The sequence below is a fragment of the Zootoca vivipara genome, chromosome 5, assembly GCF_963506605.1.
Source record: "Zootoca vivipara chromosome 5, rZooViv1.1, whole genome shotgun sequence".
In the NCBI taxonomy this organism is placed as follows: Eukaryota; Metazoa; Chordata; class Lepidosauria; order Squamata; family Lacertidae; genus Zootoca; species Zootoca vivipara.
The window spans coordinates 28,996,387-29,016,360 of NC_083280.1; the positions used below are offsets into that span (position 1 = coordinate 28,996,387).

Genomic DNA, 19,974 nt, shown 5'->3' on the forward strand with positions numbered 1-19,974 from the left:
CTGGCACTCCCCTGAATTGGTGAAGCACATTTGACATCAACATAAACATGAGCTTTTAGTGTCATTGGCTCAGCCCTGTGGAATGCTCTTCCAACAGAGATTCAGCATGGGCCTCTATCTTCACCCAAAAGAAGGGAGCCAGGTCCTCTTCAAACAAAATATTGAGAGAGCCAAAGCTCACCACAGCCCCGTAGATTTGGCGTGTCTGATCAGGAATAAATTTCTGACAGTAAGAGCCGTTCAACAGTAGAACAGGCTCCCTTGGAAGGTGGTGGACTCTCCTTCCCTGGAAGTCTTTAAGGAGATGTTTGATGGCCATCCATCATGGATGCTTCAGTTGAGATATCTGCATTGCAAGGAGTGGGACTAGATGACCCTCAGGAACCCTCACAACCCTACAATTTCATGATTCTACGTCTTTTCAAAAGGAAACATTGCTGAGTTCAATGGGGTTTACTCACAGGTATGCAGGCTTAGCCTAATAATGTATACTGAGACCAACAGGCATTTTATAGCCTCAATTCCACTCTCCTTGAGGTCAAGGAGGCCTCATATTCAGTCTCAAGGTATTTTAATCTCATAGGGCTAGACTGTTAACACTGAAGAGGCAGTGAAATCCCAACGGCCTCTTTCTCATCCTCACTTGCTACCCAGAAGCCCATGGTGTGATGTAGTTTTCACATGTCAATATGGTTCATCTGAGTGTACTGGTAGTACAGAAAGCTCCTGGTATGTTATTTAAACCTTTGATGCTCTCTCACCAGGTGCTCCAGACTGGCCTTTGGGTCCTGGGAGTCCTGGATAGCCCTGGTTTCCTTTTTCACCTGGCAATTCATCATAATACTCTGTCTTAAATAAAAAGAGGAGACAGACAGACAAAAAAGGAGAGAAAAATAGTAATAATGAAGAGAAAGGCACGGCTGCATGTAATATGAACGTGGCGCATTTGTGTGATGACTTGATTTTGCTAAAATCATAAGCTGAATTCCATTTTTTAAAAACCAGGGTTCCTTTGGTGGTGTGATTTCTATGTGAAGCTAAACACAGGCCACTATTAAAAACAATTTAGCTACACATATCCTGAAGCAGGCACCTGACACTGACCAGCACTTTATTTATTTTTTTATAAATATTTTTTATTAAACATTTTATAACAAACAAAAAATACATAAAATACCAAAAATACAAAGAACATCATTACAAAAAAAAAAAAAAACATCAATACAAACAGAAACATAAACATATCATCTTTAATCAACTTTTTAAATCATTGTCTTTTTGGCTTCCCCAACTCCCCACTATCTGATTTTCATTTTGAATATCACTGTAGCAGTTTCTATTTCATCTCTTTTACTTCCTTCATACTATAATCTCCTTAGTTCCTCTTAATCTCGTCTTTATATTTGCATATCAATTTTTCAACCTTATAAACTCCTCTTATCTCCCTATTGCCTTAACTTCTGTATTTCCCTAGATATTCAGATTTTCAACTTTCAAAAGTAGTTCCCTATATATATTTTAAACTTTCTCCAGTCTTCCTCCACTCTTTCCCCTGCTTGATCTCGGAGTCTTCCTGTCAGCTCTGCCAGTTCCATAAAGTCCAGCATTTTCATTTGCCATTCCTGTAAAGAGGGCAATTCCTCTTTTTTCCAATATTTTGCAATTAAAATCCTCGCAGCTGTGGTGGCATACATAAACAGATTGACATCTTTTTTGGGGATTTCTTTCCCTACTATTCCAAGTAAAAAGGCCTCTGGTTTTTTCAAAAACGTATTTTTATATATCTTTTTCATTTCATTATAAATCATTTCCCAGAAGCCTTTTATCTTGGGGCATGTCCACCACATATGATAGAATGAACCAACTTCTTCTTTACATTTCCAGCATTTATTATCACCTTTGTGATACATTTTCGCTAATTTTACCGGAGTCAAATACCATCTATACATCATTTTCATTAAATTCTCTTTCAGCGCCGTGCATGCCGTAAATTTCATACCCTTCTTCCACAATTTTTCCCAGTCCGACATCATTACATTATGACCCAAATCCTTGGCCCAATCAATCATAACCGATTTTGTTTGCTCATCTTTCAGATGCCATTCTAACAATAAATTATACATTCTGGACAAATTCTTGCTATCCAGCACTGACAAGCACTTTAAAAGTGGGCACTGTCTATTAATTTTATGATATTAAAGTGAAATACAAAGACAAATGGAATTTGCACTTACTGGACCCCGCATTCCTTTGTTGCCGATTTCACCTTTCTGTCCCTAGATTAGAAAACAGAAATAAATATAAGAAACATGATAATTTCTCAAATCCAATGGAATTCTGAAACCTATTGACTACGGTGGATATAGATTAGTGGCCACTTAGTCTACATGTTAAAAACAGTTAGCAAGTTAGCTAGAAAGTTCATTTAAAAAAAGCTTAAAATGTCTAAAATTTTCTGGCTTGATTATTCTTTTGCCTAGGTTAGAGCTGAGCATCCTGTGACCCTCCAGATGTTGCTGGATTCAAACTCCCATTAGCCCCAGTCAGCATGGCCAATGGTTAGGTTTGATGGGAGTTGTAGTTCAGAAATATCTGCAGGGCCAAAGTTTATTTGTTCTTATTCTAGGTATGTAACCATTGACTAGGGGTCAACCATGTCTTCCATGATGTAGGCCTAGTCAGATATTCAGGGGTGGTTTTTTTTTATCCCCATCATGCTTCTGGGGACCAAACTCTGCAAGGTCTTACCTATTGTCCTCTTGAGACTGGTTCATTAGAACAAATGGGGCATTGCCCCACCAATCTCAGTTTGCCGCCAATGAGCTCCCACTTGCCTTCCTTCTTACAACCAGTCTAAGGAGTGGCACTGGCTATTACCTCCCCCCCCCCCCCCCGCTTTAGCTCATCATTGCCATGGTAGAACTCAGCAGGAAAGAGGGTGAGGCAAAAGAATTAGTTGGCTCTTCCTGTCCTTGGCTCTGGCTCTGCCTACTGTTGACCTCTCTTCCTTCTGCCCTACCATCAGCTACCACTAGTCAAACCCTGCAAGGACATTCTTGCGACCCTTTGTCCTATCAGAGTACTTGCTATTTACAAACGTCATAAACACTAGAATAAGGAATCCATTTGTAAACCAAGTACAGAATGTACCAGCAGAGTCATGACTCATTCATAGTCTACTGGTTTTTGACTCATGATAGAAATACTTTTAAAGAAAATATAAAATAACTATTGCTTTAGAAATTTACTGTTCATTAAAATTGTATTTTGTTTTTGCTGAATTAGTAAGATACTTTTAATTCCAAGTTATTGGAATTGATAAGGGAAGCAAAAGGCAGCAGACAAAAATGAAATCAAGAGCTTTTACCTTGGGCCCAACTTTTCCAGGTCTTCCTGGCAAACCCTGTTCTCCTTTTTCTCCCTGCAGGAAATTAAATTGTACGTAAAGGCTGGATCTAGACACGTCAAAGAAGCAATTCAGTTAAACGTGTTGTAAACTCATACAGGGAAACCTGATAGGGAAAGATGGGGCTCCACAGCGCCATCTGGTATCACAATGTTATATCACATACACAACACATATCAAACACTTTTTCTTTACCAATCTAGCTGCGTCCAAAAACACAGTTCTTTCCAGCACCAATATACATTTAAAGCAACCTTTGTGCCCAAAAGCTGCATGAAGATTCAGGTTATTGTCTAGCTTCTGGTCTGTGTCCCTCTTCCATGAACTGACCACTCAAAATCACTGGATCAATATAGGACTGGGGTGGGGAACCTGTGGCCCTCAAGTTGTTTTTGAACTCCAACTCCCAATGGTTGGGGATGACGGGAGTTGTAGTCCAACAATACCTGGAGGGCCCCTGTTTTCCTACCCTGTTATAGGAGGTTTCTGGGGACACATTAAAGTTTGCGCAGGTGTAGCTCTTCAGCCATTCTGCCCCTTACTCTGCTCTTCTCCAGAAGCTATCCAATTCCTGTATTGAGCCACTTTAATGATGCTGGAGAGTAAAATATAGACTACCATTTATTTTGCCAATAGACAATAGCCTTCATCCTGTCCAGCCCAGACCATGACCACTAATGTACATTGACACAAAACATTTTTAAAAATTCTTTGTTACCAGCAAGCCAGGTGGACCAGGAGTTCCATCCTTTCCAGGTCTACCCTAATTAAACAAACAAACAAACAAACAAAAACAAACCACTTTTTAATACTTTGTTGTTGTTGTTGTTAAACAAAATATGCTAATAATATTATTATTTTCCTATTTACAGTATATGATTCTAATAAAACTGGGTTTAATAAAGCTGGATATATGGAACTAAAGATCCAATGGACTCAGGCTGTATTTGTATTAATCATTTCCTCAACGGCAGTATGGGTTTGCTCATCACAAAATGTATTTTCAGACTATAAATGTACTGTTAACTTTTCAAGAAGACAAAAGAAAGATCTGCAACACTAGGTAGTTGCATGTCGAGGTCACAAGACACCCCCCCCCCCATCACACAGCAATTTAAGTTTTAAGGTTTTTGGCATTATTTTGGCCACAACTTTATTTAAAATACAACCAAATGTGAGTGGTTGCTTAGGCGTTGGTTCAACCATCTGTCCCCCGCCCTGGGACAGATCTGACATCCCTAGCCATCTAGGGAAGTCAGTAGGTAAACATCCCCTGAAAGAGGATGGAGCTGTGTGGCAGGCCGTTCACCTCTCCCCGAATGTTCCCTGAGGCTCTTGCTCTTGTATGGCCCTAGCCCCTTGCGGGGGTATGGACAAGAGCCCGTCGAGCCCCAGGATTCCTTTAACGGAATACCTCTATAAGCAGCAGCAATTTTGAGGGGTAGGCCCAGCCTTTCCATACCCCTCCACCAATCAATTTTAACCAGTGCCTAACCTCCAACCTTACAAATTGTGACGATTTGCTACGCAGTAGGCAAAAACCAAATGGCAACAGCCTATCAGTCAAATGGACAAAATTCCTACCAGGCCCCTGCCCCAAAGCAGGGAACCCCATAACAGCCATAGCAATGTCAAAAGCAAAAGACCCTTAAAGAGGGCGGGTGGGCGGGAGATCCGTTGCTCTTGGCAAAAGTGAAACCAGAAGCTGCACGCAGGAGTTTATAACGGCTATGGCTGTCAATCATTAACTTGCAACATACCTTTTACCCCAGCAACAAGAATGCCCAATCACCCTGTGGCCATCTAGACTAATCTGTCCAGCAACCCAGGAGATGGCTTGTTAACCCTTGCGCAACACGTGCTCTCCATGAATGGAGAACCCGCTCTTTTTAAAAAAATAAATCTATCAGTTGGAAAAAGAGGACGGGAAAGTTACAAACCTGAGGTCCTGCCTCTCCTGGATCTCCTTTTGCACTTTGAAAACCACCAGGTGAGCCCTAAAACACAGATCTACCAATCAACACACATCCTTTAGATTTATGTTGCTACACTGAATGCACAACTCATACTGTTTTATATTTTTAGCAGGCCAGTGCAGAGTTTGTCTGAGGCCCGGTGAGGGAGTCCCTGGTCAGCTGTTTGGCAGGCCACTGGCGCCCCCACTCCCCAGGGCTTCTTAGGCCTCTGAGGCCCAGGGCAAGTGTACCCGGCTGCCCTCCCCTTCTGCACAGGCCTGATTTTTAACATTTATAATAATATATATTTAAAAGTAGCTATTTCCGAATTAAGGCCACCGCTATGAAGTGTAGCTCAGAATATCGAAGGCGATGCCATCATTTCACAGCATTCTACATCCAAGTTGTATTTTATTCCATGACCCCCAGGTTGAGGTGATGTAAGCAAATGTATTTATATATTGATTAAATATGTTGAACGAAGTGTACATATATATATATATATATATACGGTCACGTCAGCAGCTTTCAAATATATGTTATTTCTTTAAAAAGTTTTATTATCTAGCTTCTGAAGTAAGAAATGCTAATTCAGTACCACTTACTGAATCTCCAGGGGGCCCAGGGAGTCCCGGAGAACCCATATCTCCTTTATTTCCTTTCAATTCCTGTCACAAAAATAACAATAGTATTTTACTCAGTGAACCCAAGAACAAAGATGGTACTTACAAAAGAGATATATTTTAACCGAGTCATAGGAACAAGCAAAGATACGAACTGAATGGTTGCTAATGGAATTTAGGGATCCGACAGAAAATAGGTAGAAGTGTTGCACACTTCGGTAGAAAAATCTATATATGTACACTTGATTTAAAATAAATCTATATAAACTTTATTTATCTTTTCATAAAATTTATATAATATTAATATATACTTTATACTCCACCCTTTCCCCTGATTGGACTCATACACAGAGAAAGATGAACAACTGTACAGAATGCTTATTATATTAATGGTCATTAACAGTATTATACTGCTACCGTCATATTTTCTGCTCCAGTTAGGGTAACGATAACTGTTCCAGTTGGTCCTGGGGGGCCCATTAGTCCATTGTCACCCTGTGGTAAAAAAGAAAAATCAAAAGATCTATTTCATATACAGTGGTACCTCGGTTTATGAACACAATTGGTTCCGGAAGTCTGTTCATAAACTGAAGCATTCATAAACTGAAGCGAACTTTCCCATTGAAAGTAATGGAAAGTGGATTAATCCGTTCCAGGCGGGTCCGCAGAGTACTCAACCTGAAGTGTACTTAACCCGAAGCATGGGTGTAATTGGTTCCGGAAGTCTGTTCATAAACTGAAGCGTTCATAAACTGAAGCGAACTTTCCCATTGAAAGTAATGAAAAGTGATTTAATCAGTTCCAGATGGGTCCGCGGCGTTCGTAAACCGAAAATTCGTAAACCGAGGTGTTCATAAACCAAGGTTCCACTGTACTGTATGTTTATGGCAGCTAGGATGGCACATGCCAAATACCAGGGGTTATAAAATGTGCTCACAATAGAAGAGGGGAGGTTTAAAAAATATGCTCTAAAGGCAAAATTAGCATACAGTATATATCAATTAATTTAGTGTGGAGATGTTTGGCGTACAATTTGCTGGGGATAGAAAGAAGCCTAATGGGTCTGTAGCTTGCTGGATCTGCCATAGGACCCTTTTTATGGATTGGAATGATTACCGCCTCTGTCCAGCAACCAGGGATTGCATACAGCATATATGACTTCAGGAAGGCATAAAAGATCTATTGAAAATGGGTGCTTATCTTTCTACAGGAAAAGCTCACTTTTCAGGCATGTATTTGCAGACAACGGCTGAATCTGTTTGGTAAAGCATTATTTGTGTAACATTGCAATTATATAATAAAAACAGCAAAACAAACAAACAAACCCCAATGCATTTAGCATTAATGGATATTTGTTACAAACAAAATCCACTGAAGCAGACTCAATCTAATTAAAAAATTCAGCTCGAATATTCTGCATTATCTAAGTCATGTACTAGTCATAACAATATGCTAGCTTAAAATGGCATGTTGACCAGTAAAATAATTTGGCAAAAAGATACGAGGCTGAAATTCTTGGGTTCGAGATGTAGCCCTTCTAGCCAAGACTCTTATCTCCAACTCCTGTCCTGAGCATATAACATACCAGAAGTTCTGAGATTCTTCTTTTTATACCCTTTCTTTCTTACAGGATGCTTTGCTGTTTGATTTTGTCATTAAAAACAACCCTGATATTTCATTTTAGGTCTAATTCTGCATTTTACATTATAATATAAGGCACATTAGGAAGGCTGACACTTTCAAGCAAAGGGCTGCTCACAGACTGTTAACCAACAACAGTTTAATTTCTCAAAAATTGTTTCTTCATTATACTCTGAAGTAGCCAGCTATTTTAGTGATTGCTCTCTACAATATCACCACAGCCTTTTGTGTTACCCCTAAGCTAGATCAAATATTACTGCCTTTCAAATATTCATATTCAAGGTGAAATTCAGCAACTTCAGCAGGGCATACCAATTACTTTTCTTTAGGGCAGGGGGTAGAACTTGCTTTTAAAGACAAGTTTGTCACAAAAATCCCCTTGCCATTGCTTCATGTAGCAGTTCGACAATCCTGGCGAATGCAGCAGCGTTCATGGAATGGGATTATTCCCACAAAGCATTCAGTCCAAGGAATGCCGCAAAAAAAATTGGTCCAATACTTTGGCCCAGCAATAGTTTGTGTTTCCCAGATACAACACTTGTCAGCTGAATCAAAGGTAGGTACAGCAGACTAAGAGAGCTGGCACTTATCTGTAAGAGTAACATAGACCCTACTGTGAGAACAGAGCACCTATAGCAGGCCTGAAGGGAAGTGAAATAGCCAATCTAGTTTTTGAGAATTCATTTGGCAACTGTAAGAACACAAGGAAGATAGCTATACTCTTAATAAGATCAAGACTTAAAGTGCCCTAGAGAAACAGAATTTATTGCATGCTACTGATATGCCCTCACCTGGCAGAAAAACAAAAATAATCAGTTATTTTGTGGGGGGGGGGAAGCAGGGAGATGTATGCATAGTTATGTGCTTTTTTTACCTTTAATCCTTTGGCACCAATGACTTTAACACCCATAAGTCCCTGCAAACAAAGCCAAAATATCTTTAACAAATGTTTTGAAAGCCCCAATTAATGATAGAAATGGAAAAAGGTAGTAAGGGCAATTCAGCAGTGTTGCTACTGCAATTCTGAAAATACCTTTGGCCCTGGAAGTCCTGGTCTTCCTAGTGCTCCCTAAAAGTACAGATAAACACATTACACATTTTGCCTGAAATGCTTTATGGAAGAAACATCAACCACTTTGCCATAAAAAAACAGGGACAAAATAATTAAAGAGCTGCTTAAATGATAATACTTACTTGTAACTTACTATAAGTATGAACAAATTCAGAAAAGGGCATTTACATTTCAAAATTGCACCAAAGCAGATTTATGAAAATTGAATCTTGAATAATCAAGCACAATAAAAATATCAAAGGATATGTATTCAAGGCTAGTTCCTGGGGCTACCTAGTGATGCCAGAATGTTTTGCATGCCACTGAGCAAATTTTCTCCAACATCAGAACATTGCAACTTATGTCTTATGTGCCCTTTGAATAATACCAATTTTTAATCAACATGGAAATTCAGATTTTCTACTTACCGGAAAGCCTGGAGGGCCCTCTGGCCCTATTAGCCCTGGTACTCCTCGAGGTCCTGGATCACCCTTTACATCAACAAGAAATAAAAATAATGCTCCCATTATTGGTTTTGTTTCTTTGTTTTTAGGCTTCTCTCACTCCCTTAGGTTGCAGCCCAAGCCCTGTCCAAGGAGCTTCAGATTTTCAGCCTTGCAGGTCACACTGACTAAAGTGGAAGAAACAGGACAAACAGCCCACTCCTACTCATAAGTCCTATTGAGTTATTCCCATTCTGCTACTGAATAAACATGCATAGGATTCCACTATTAAATATTTTGATTGTCACCTCTATGGTCTGCTACATTCCTGTCCATAAAAGCCTGTATACTTTTAGCCACTAATGGAGGAAACTGGGCAGTTTTCAAACTTCCACATTTAATCACTTAATTTAGCACATATGTTAGCAGAAATGGGTAGACAAGCATAGGAATGCCCCCCTCTGCAAAAAAAGATCCAGGGAATTCTTCTCTAGGGACTTTATTATTATTAATTTATTATTATATTATATTATATTATATTATATTATATTATTATATAAAAAAAAACCCAAGATCATGGCCACTGGTCCCATCACCTCCTGGCAAATAGAAGGGGAAGAAATGGAGGCAGTGAGAGATTTTACTTTCTTGGGCTCCTTGATCACTGCAGATGGTGACAGCAGTCACAAAATTAAAAGACGCCTGCTTCTTGGGAGAAAAGCAATGACAAACCTAGACAGCATCTTAAAAAGCAGAGACATCACCTTGCCTACAAAGGTCCGTATAGTTAAAGCTATGGTTTTCCCAGTAGTGATGTATGGAAGTGAGAGCTGGACCATAAAGAAGGCTGATCGCCGAAGAATTGATGCTTTTGAATTATGGTGCTGGAGGAGACTCTTGAGAGTCCCATGGACTGCTAGAAGATCAAACCTATCCATTCTTAAGGAAATCAGCCCTGAGTGCTCCCTGGAAGGACAGATCGTGAAGCTGAGGCTCCAATACTTTGGCCACCTCATGAGAAGAGAAGACTCCCTGGAAAAGACTCTGATGTTGGGAAAGATTGAGGGCACTAGGAGAAGGGGACGACAGAGGACAAGATGGTTGGACAGTGTTCTCGAAGCTACGAACATGAGTTTGACCAAACTGCGGGAGGCAGTGCAAGACAGGAGTGCCTGGCGTGCTATTGTCCATGGGGTCACAAAGAGTCGGACACGACTAAACGACTAAACAACAACAAAATTATTATTATTATTAATTTATTTATTTATTTATACCCTGCCCATCTGACTGGGTTTCCCCCACCACTCTGGGCGGCTTCCAACAAATACCAGAATACATTAAAATATCACAGATTAAAAACTTCCCTAAACAGGGCTGCCCTTAGGTGTTTTCTAAATGTCAGGTAGTTGTTTATCTCCTTGACCTCTGATGGGAGCGCGTTCCACAGGGCAGGTGCCACTACCGAGAAGGCCCTCTGCCTCTGGTTCCCTGTAGCTTTGCTTCTCGCAGGGAGGGAACCGCCAGAAGGCCCTCGGCGCTGGATCTCAGTGTCCAGGCTGAATGATGGGGGTGGAGACGCTCCTTCAGGTATACAGGACTGAGGCCGTTTATAGCTTTAAAGGTCAGCACCAACCCTTTGAATTGTGCTCGGAAACGTATAAAAGGAGAAAATAAACTTCACAATACTGTAGGTCCTGGGCAGAGTTTTGCTTCATAACTTGTATTATTATACTGCCCTATCTCAAACTACAGATTCGTGTATTTGCAATCCCACTAAACTGAATATATATTTATGCACATCTGAAAGACTTTTTCACAGAACCATAATATGATAGGATGATAGTCAACATGCTGTGGTTGGAATTCTGCACATGCAACAGGACTTCCCCACATTTGTTCCGGAATGTGACCCACAACCCTTGGGAGCAAATTTTCAGGGTGTGTGAGGAGCTGCAGTGGAAAGGAGACGAAGTGGAACACCCACTGCAAGAATGGAAGTCCATTCTACTGGTGGATGGACCTTGTTGGGTGTCACACACAAACTTTTAGGGTGGAAGGGACCTCAACAGTCATCTATTTATTGTTCAAAATAGAGTGTTTTCAGGCTTACCTGAAATCCAGGTATTCCTGGCAATCCAGGATCACCTTGGGAACTATAACCCTGGTCATACCCACTTGCGGAACATCCCTTGGAGAATTAAACAAGAGAGAGAGGTGAAATGAGTTAGTCCATTTTATTTAATGTTATTCTCTCCCCCCCCCCTTCTTTTGACAGGTGGAACAATAGACCAGCCTTTCAGGGTTGAAGGGGTGGGCTGCCAGACAGCATCAAAATAAATGCAGCAAACGGAATATATTTTGATATGATGTTTTAAAATTCAAGAAAATGCCTTGCAGTACAGTTCAAAACTGGGGATGAGAGGATTTGTCCCATTCCCCTTTTTATTTTCGAGGCTTTATTATGAAGTTAAAATAAAAATCTAGTAAGAAATTTGAAATTTTTTTTATTTTAAAAAACTGTACCAAAACGAACACTAGGGTTCACAGTCATCATCTCATAAAATAAAGTACATTCTGAAGAGACTACAAAATGAATTAGATGTTGTAACAAACACAGATCTGATACGGGGGGGATACAACTCAAATGTTATCAATACCAAACAAAGCCCTATTTCATTGGGACTTCCCATCCCCATGATTAGCCTGTCATATAACTAACAGATTACTGCCAAATGGAGGCAGAATCCATAGGTTTAGCTGTACCCAAAGATACACATTAATTTATGAGTCAATTTCTCAGAATGAGAATAAACATTATTTATGGAACCAAATATTTATAGAAAAACCTGAGGATGCCTTGTAGCCCTGTGATATGGTCGAAAGAATTGCTACTAATAGAAAAATTAGAAGTGGTTTACACATTGTCTGTATTCAACACATCAAAAAAATTCTCCCATTTTTTTCATTGTTCCTCTGGCTCCCAAAACACTGGAATTCTGATTTAACCCGGATAATTCGTATAATTAATTATAGATTTGGAGCTTGCATTGTTGCTGCAATTTTAAGTTCCTTCAGCTAGCTTTACAAACCTTTTCCCCCATCTGCTTTACTGATGTGCATTTATAAAACCTTGGGGAAAAGCAATATTGATGTGATCATATGAATGATTGCACAAAATTCTTCCTATATTCTGCTTTACTGATAAGCACATGCACTCCTGCACATTGGTAAGATACCCTACATAAGCTGTCAGGGGGAATCCCTACAGGGAGCCTCCCCCCCATCCTGACCCCCTCCATCCTGCCCAGGGACAGCACAAGCAGCGAGTCGGGAAGAGGGAATGAGGACTGGAGAGGGTTGGAGAGAGGGCTCAGTGAGGTTTCTGAGCCCTGGTACCGCTCTGGGCGAGAGTCAGCAGATGAGGGGCTCAACGAGACATCGGAGTCCAGGCGCCGCCCCAGCCAGCAAGGGGGGAAACCTCTCCTTCTGGCGCCCGAATTGAAGCGTGCGCCCACACGTAGGGCAAAGGGGCAGCGTTTTGGGGTGCAAAGGCTTTTATGCTGGCTGAAGAGCAGCCGGGAGCCATTGTCGGGTTCTGAATCAGACTAGGCAGTCATGTTTTATGTTATCTCTGTTATCTCTGCACAATAAAATCCTTAAAGACAGTGCAGACTGGAGTGTCTTTACTTGAGAGTAGCCACAACAACCCCCTGACATAAGCATTATCACTACAATTATATCAAGTTGGTGTTTTTTATCATATCAAGTTGAATTTTCTCAAGTGTTTATATCAATGCACACAAAAACACATAAACATGGGCAACACCCTGCATATAACTACTGCTACAATTATATAAAGATTGATAAAACATTGCAAAAAAATGTACACAGTGACAACATAAAGCTAGGAAGACAATGACTGAACTAAAGGAAGTGGAAGTTATAAATCAACTGCACATTGCTCTGTACAAATTTCCTAATGCTTCAGTTCTGCTTTAGAAAAAAGACAAGTAATTTAGAACTGAAAGATTCCTATAGAGAACAAATGAGCAGACCTGCATTTCCTGTGTTTCTTAGGTCATAGAACTATTTTTATTTTGACCTGCTTTTAACAAGTTAACTTACTTTTTCTCCTTTGATTCCTTTAGGACCCTAGGTAGAGGGAGGGGAGAGACAGACACACATCACATTATAAATGCTTCAGATCTCATATTAGAAACTTATGCAGGTAAATTCTTCAATGGAGCTCTACAAATCAAGTACAGTAATGTATTTAAAATTTCAAAGTACTTACAACTCTAGTCAAATATAGGTGGAAATAGCAGGATCACAGAAAAAGGAAAGATAAGAGCCAAACTTGCTGATATTACTATTGGAAATTATCAAACATAATAAAATTTTGATATTTTCCTAAACTATGTTTTTAATAGAGTGTTTTCTCTTATTGTCACTTGAATATAGAATGAAACAGTATTGAAACACTGAAATCAAAAGAATGTGGGAATTGGGCTGTTTACAATTTGGAAACTGATGCCCAAACTAAGTTAAGAATGATAACAGAAGATACCTAAAAGTATCTTATTGGTTTGTTGTGTAGCAACAATGACTTTCCAGAAGACCATCAGAGTAGAACAGCATGATATTGTGTGGCTTTAATGATAAAAGGCAACCCCCTATCTATTCAATGGCCCAAGCTTGGGACACAAGTACTTGCTGTGTTAGTTTGTCCTTTACTACAAGCTTCCATTTGATAGTTTGCAACACATTTCCCAGCCTCTCTCCTCAGGATTTTCCCAGTCAGTTAGTATGTGGTGCTTTGAACCCCTGGAATGAGAAAGCTCCACATAAGGCACACTTGACTATCATAAATTGAAACTTACTGGTAACCCTGGGAGCCCTCCTTGCCCTGGGAATCCTGGGAATCCCTGCTCACCCTGGAAAACAGAGAGACAGTGAGCGAGAAGCTGACAAAGAGAGGAAGGAGAAAACATAATGGGTCCCAAGAAATGTGCTCTCTAGCTACACATGCACACACCTCCCCCAGGCTCCTTATTCTAGGGATAAAGTGTCACAGGATGATGCTTTACCAACTCTTTCTCTTACAGGTGGTCCACTATTGGTTCTTGCTTCATTCTTACCTTTGTCCCATTGCAACCTGGTATACCTGGACGTCCTGGAGCACCTGCATTTCCTGCTTCGCCCTAAAAGTAGTTAGAACATTGCCAAGGTAGCTATTAGTGCAAACTTACTCGTAATAGCCTTTTGACTGTATGGGCAGCTGGTTTATTAAAACTGAATACCATTGTGCCTCAGTAATAGCGCACATACTAATAAACCTTTGAGATGATTATTGCCTTCATTATCTTAAAGGTTTATTAGCATCAGTAACTTCAATATACTTGAAGCTGCTTGATTAAGTTTTGTTGTACTTACTGGAAGGCCTGGGGGACCTGAATAACCAGGGACTCCTGGCAAACCCTAAGAAGAAACACATGATAAGAAGAAACACAGAAAGAAATCAGCCAGTAGGCTGTTTTTTTTAATAAAACAAGCCTATTATTTTCTAAAGTTGTGGGGTTGTAATTGTTCAAGGGTCCAAAAGAACAGACTGTGCTAAAGCTAGAAGAAGTACCATTACACAAGTAAGTCTCAATCTACCTAGAAGACTAAAACAACCCCAGGACAGCAAATGTATTGATCTCTCCTTCTGCTTAGTTTCCATTAACTTGCTTAACAAATGGCATTCATGACATTGTTTATACCATATTATTATTTGCATCACCGGAATGCTGTAGGATCTGTCATTTAGCCAAGCATGAGGAAATTCATTTATAAAAGCCTTTATTATTATTTTTTTATGCTGTACCTGAACTTTGAGTTACTGGTAGTGCACTGGCTATTTAAAACTACTGTATATTTGAAGAATATGGGACACTGGACATTGCTTTCATGATTTAAGAAATAAATGAACCTAGAGATGGGTGGTATGACTTTTAAGGAGTAGGATTTACATCTTAGAAATAATTGTACATGCTTCTTTTTAGTAAGTTGTTTATTTCATGTGCAGTTGCTATTTTGAAAGTACCCAGTATTAGTAAATACAGTACTGTGTTTGTCGACATTGCCTGTAGTTTTTAAAAGCTGTTGCATACATTGATTCAGGATTAAGTATTTCTGTTAGGGAAACAGTTGTTAGTACCATTTATTCACCATAATATTCACATGTGCAATCCTACATTCAGCGTATGTTACCATATAAAAGTATACTATCACATAAAACAAAGAAATGCATATGTTTTGAAAAGTGTGCAAGCACATAGGTAAAGGTAAAGGTACCCCGGACCGTAAGGTCCAGTTGCGGACGACTCTGGGGTTGCGGCGCTCATCTCTATAGGCCGAGGGAGCCGGCGTACAGCTTCCGGGTCATGTGGCCAGCATGACTAAGCCACTTCTGGTGAACCAGAGCAGCGCATGGAAACGCTGTTTACCTTCCCAGCGGAGCGGTACCTATTTATCTACTTGCACTTGACCTGCTTTCGAACTGCTAGGTTGGCAGGAGCTGGGACCAAACAATGGGAGCTCACCCCGTCACGGGGATTCGAACTGCCAACCTTCTGATCGGAAAGCCCTAGGCTCTGTGGTTTAACCCACAGCACACACAGAAACATGATTACTTCTCCCAAAAAAGCACATCATATCCCCACTGAGATCATATCCATCATTTTTAGAAAACTGAGAATTGTTGCTGTTCTGAACACTGCAAGTTAATATATTACTGAACAAAATACGAACCCTTGAACCTTTAGGCCCAACAAAGCCCCCTGGCCCTGGAAAACCCTAGAAGGCAAAGGAAACAATAATTAATTATACTGGAATTCCTGTCTTTTTGTAGAAGGTCCAAAGACACAATCTGTTCTCCTGGTGTTTGATATCTGTTATACTCTAGTCTAATGATTAAAAGAATTCAAGTAACAGGCAAAAACCAATCCAACTCCAGTGACTGCTACTTCACACGCCCCACAATGAATATTCTCCATTAAGGAAAAAAATAACTTTAGCAAACATACAGCCATAATAATAACAGCAATAGAATGGGAAGCACAAAATATTTTTCTGTAAAGGTCTAAAATAATTATTTCTTACCTATCTCTTGGGGCAAATATATAGCAATAAAAAACGGACCAGCAAAATAATAGAATTTTCATTACACAGGATGTGCTAGTTCTCTCTCTCTTTCTTTTTCTTTTACTGTATATAAAATTTTATTAGAGGTTTTTAACATATTAAGCAATAAAATCCAAACTCTTAATAAAAGGCAATATATCAAAAGAAAATAATAGCATAGAAAAAAATATAAAATACAATATTCATGATCCTCATAAAACACACACTCTCTATCCGTATATAATCATTTTATCTCAATTTTGAAAATGGCTAGTTCTCTTTTTTTCAATCAAGAGGCTTTAAAATGGGTTCAGTCATTAACTGTACACAATGCACAAGAACAGAATGCACATAGATGTTTATGTGAAAAGCAGGTTTTCCAACCATGAGCAGAGGTACATGGAAATATTTTGCATATCCATAGAAATTATGCAGCCTAGTGAATGCCCATAGACTGGGTATGTGTTGAGGCTTCCTGCTCTGTTCCCAGCAATGCCCGCCACATAGTCATCAAGCCCTTTTAAATCTCACTAGTCAATGGAAAAGTGTAATATGTTGTTAAAACTCTCATGTTGAAATCAACAGGATTTCAAAAGGCTTAACCTTCGCTGGACTGTGCTGAAATATGCCAGTGTACAGGGCAATCCTAAACATGTCTGCTGAGAAATAGGTCCTATAGAATACAGTGGCGCTTAGGATTGCCATCTAAGGGAGCAATCCTATACACAAGAAGTTGTTGTAAAGCAGGCTGGTGTAAATTAAGTCAGGATAAAGTGCTCCAGATCTAAACTCAATCTGGGAGCAGGTCTTCTGTTGACTGAGCCAGCTTAAGCCTGATAGAGGGAAAACAAGGCTTTAAAAATAGTGCTTGAGTTACACCTCTCTTTTTGCCAGATTAACTCTCTCCCCATTTTACCTCTGCTCATCCCAGCAGATCTTGCTATAGAATTGCTCCCTTATTTAACTTCTGTTTCACAAATGAAGTAGCATCTTTGCTGTTTAATCAGGCAGCATTGAAAGAACTAGAGAATGGATGAAATAATTCAATGAAAGCATATTGTGTTGTGTATTGAGTCAAAGGATTTTATCTCTGTATTATTATTGTCTGTATTTGCATTAGGATAAAGTAACTGCCTTTTGGTTCCAGAGGGTACAGCTACTATTGGTTCATTTAAGCTGCTGTATTTGGATCCTCTGTCTTATTGGTTCCCTCCAAAAGGCAGCACTGGGATTGCCTGATATTGTTCCCTCCAAAATGTATCCCTTCCTAGCTAGTTCCCTGTCCCTATAAATGTAGCCTTCCTGCCCTCACAGTCAGTCTTGTTCACTGTAATAAAGAGCTGTTACTAGAGAACTGTCTCCAGCATGTTTTGTCAAGAGAGCTGAAATCACAAACCCCACGTCACAACAACTGGCGACGAAGGTGGGATCCGGAATGCTGAGGAGCGGTTAAACACAACCCTGCCTCAGAGTCCGGATTGCAGCTGAGAACAAGACTCACTGGCCAGCTGAGAAGACGACCCTGCCCGCTAGGACAATGGAGAGTCCAAGGGTATTGGAGCCCTTCCAGCCATCAGAGCCCCACACGTGGGAAGACTACGTCGAACGCTTCGAGTTCTTTGCAGTGGCTCAAGGGATCACCGATGCCAGCAAAAGAAGGGCCACATTCCTGAGCTACTGTGGGCCCGAGACCTTCAAGCTGGCCAAGGCATTACTTGCTCCAGCGAAGCTGAGTGAGACATCTCTCAAAGATATTCTTGCCTGCCTAACAAGCCACTTGGCGCCTACTGAGACCAAGATGGCCCGGCGGATGGAGTTCCATAAGAGGCAGCAGCATGCTGGGGAGTCTGTATCCACATTTCTGGCTGAACTCCGGAAGCTCGCTCAGCACTGCGGCTTCCAAAATCTGGAAGAGACTCTCCTGGATCGGTTTATTGGTGGTCTGAGCAGCAAGAAAGCCAGAAGACGCATCGTGGCTAAAGAAGAGGTTACCCTTGCTTCAGCCTTGAAAGAGGCCACTGCCACGGAGAATTATGAAAGAGAGGAGCTTGATGCCAGTCGCAAGGCCACTAAGCCACAGATAGAAGTTGCGCATGCCATGGACGAGCTAGAGGCTACTCCGAGCCAGAGCCCAGTCCGTGGGGTCGAGTCGGTGCGTCAGGCCTGCACAGTGCACAAAGATCGCCGAGGCAGTTGCCCAGGTTGTGGCGGAAACCATGAGCGGAAGAGTTGTCATTTCAGGGATGCTATGTGCCGGACGTGCGGAAAGACGGGTCACATCGCCAGGGTCTGTAGATCGGCGGCGTCGGGAGCGACAGGAGCACCTAGACTGGAGCATCGCAGACCGCCCACAGCACCTCGTTTTCTAAAGGACTACCACTACGTAACGGAGATCAACGGGAGGGCCGTGCAGTTTCCAGCGCAAGGCAAGGCACACGTCAAGGTGAAGATTGAGGGTCAGCAGTGCGACATGGAGGTGGACTCCGGATCTGCATTCACCATCGTGTCGGACCAGACTGCGAAGACATTCTTCCCCAGGGGTAAGTTGCCCCCTCTGGAGCCCTTCCCGGCAACCTTGCAGTCGTACTCAGCAGGCCGCATCCATGTTATGGGAATGTGTGCCGTGAGAGTACAGTTCCGGGACAAACAGGCTGTACTCAAACTGGTGATTGCGAAGGGCAGTCGCCCCAGTCTCCTGGGCACTGACTGGTTCCCCGCCCTGGGACTGAGTATCTCAGGGCTTAATTCAATCCAAACCTGCCCTGAGATGAGCGAGGCATTATGCAAGGAATTTGCTGGTCTCTTTAATGGAAAACTGGGTTGTTATAAAGGGCCCCCAGTTGACTTCGAGTTGGACCCCGGGGTGGCCCCAATCCGACTCAAACCAAGGCGAGTGCCATTTGCACTGCAACCCAAGATCGAGGCAGAGCTGGATAAATTGGTCAAGCAGGGAGTTCTCTCACCCGTGGACTCTGCTAAGTGGGAGACTCCAATCGTCACGCCCCTTAAAGCAAATGGGGAAGTCAGGATATGTGCAGATTACAAATGTACTATCAATAAGGCACTCAGGGGAAACTCATACCCCATTCCAGTCATATCACATCTGTTGGCTAAACTGGCTGGGGGCAAGGTGTTCGCCAAAATTGACCTGGCACAAGCTTACCAACAGCTGCCAGTAACCCCACAATCAGCGGAAGCACAGACTATTGTCACACATAAAGGGGCGTTCAGAGTTAACAGATTACAGTTTGGAGTTTGTGTGGCCCCAGGGATTTTTCAAGGGCTCATGGAACGCCTGTTAAGGGGTCTGCCGGGGGTCTTGCCATTTTTTGATGACGTTTTGATTGCTGGAAAAGACCCACAGGAACTGGTTGCGCGTGTCCGTGCAGTGTTGCTCAAGTTCAAGGAGGTGGGGTTGCAACTGAAAAAAGAAAAATGCAGTTTTGGGGTGCCAACTGTGGATTTCTTGGGGTTTAAAATTGATGCATCAGGCATCCACCCCACAGATGCTAAGATTAAGGCCATCATCGAGGCACCACGACCACAGAACAAGACGGAGTTGCAGTCATTCCTGGGACTTATTAACTTTTATCATTCATTCTTACCCCAGAAAGCTTCGGTAGCTGAACCATTACATAGACTTTTGCAGAAAAAGAATGTGTGGCGATGGGGGCGGGAGCAGCAGAAGGCT

The 19,974-nt window shown here is 41.4% G+C and overlaps 1 protein-coding gene across 5 annotated transcripts in view; it reads right to left on the reverse strand.

The window, feature by feature from the left end:
* Nucleotides 1-19,974, reverse strand: part of COL4A3 (collagen type IV alpha 3 chain) — a 79,169-nt gene that overhangs the window by 33,951 nt on the left and 25,244 nt on the right. For 3 of the 5 annotated variants that reach the window (XM_060274538.1, XM_035132893.2, XM_060274537.1), the window contains exons 4-19: nt 15,912-15,956; nt 14,553-14,597; nt 14,258-14,320; nt 14,000-14,053; nt 13,245-13,271; nt 11,230-11,307; nt 9,105-9,167; nt 8,659-8,694; nt 8,500-8,541; nt 6,402-6,479; nt 5,967-6,029; nt 5,347-5,403; nt 4,125-4,169; nt 3,368-3,421; nt 2,235-2,276; nt 762-849 (exon numbers count right to left, since the gene is read on the reverse strand). In XM_060274538.1, the coding sequence (XP_060130521.1) occupies nt 762-849; nt 2,235-2,276; nt 3,368-3,421; nt 4,125-4,169; nt 5,347-5,403; nt 5,967-6,029; nt 6,402-6,479; nt 8,500-8,541; nt 8,659-8,694; nt 9,105-9,167; nt 11,230-11,307; nt 13,245-13,271; nt 14,000-14,053; nt 14,258-14,320; nt 14,553-14,597; nt 15,912-15,956 (880 nt within the window). The remainder of the gene's footprint in view (nt 1-761; nt 850-2,234; nt 2,277-3,367; nt 3,422-4,124; nt 4,170-5,346; nt 5,404-5,966; nt 6,030-6,401; nt 6,480-8,499; nt 8,542-8,658; nt 8,695-9,104; nt 9,168-11,229; nt 11,308-13,244; nt 13,272-13,999; nt 14,054-14,257; nt 14,321-14,552; nt 14,598-15,911; nt 15,957-19,974) is intronic. The other 2 variants (XM_060274535.1, XM_060274536.1) reach the window with 2 other exon arrangements.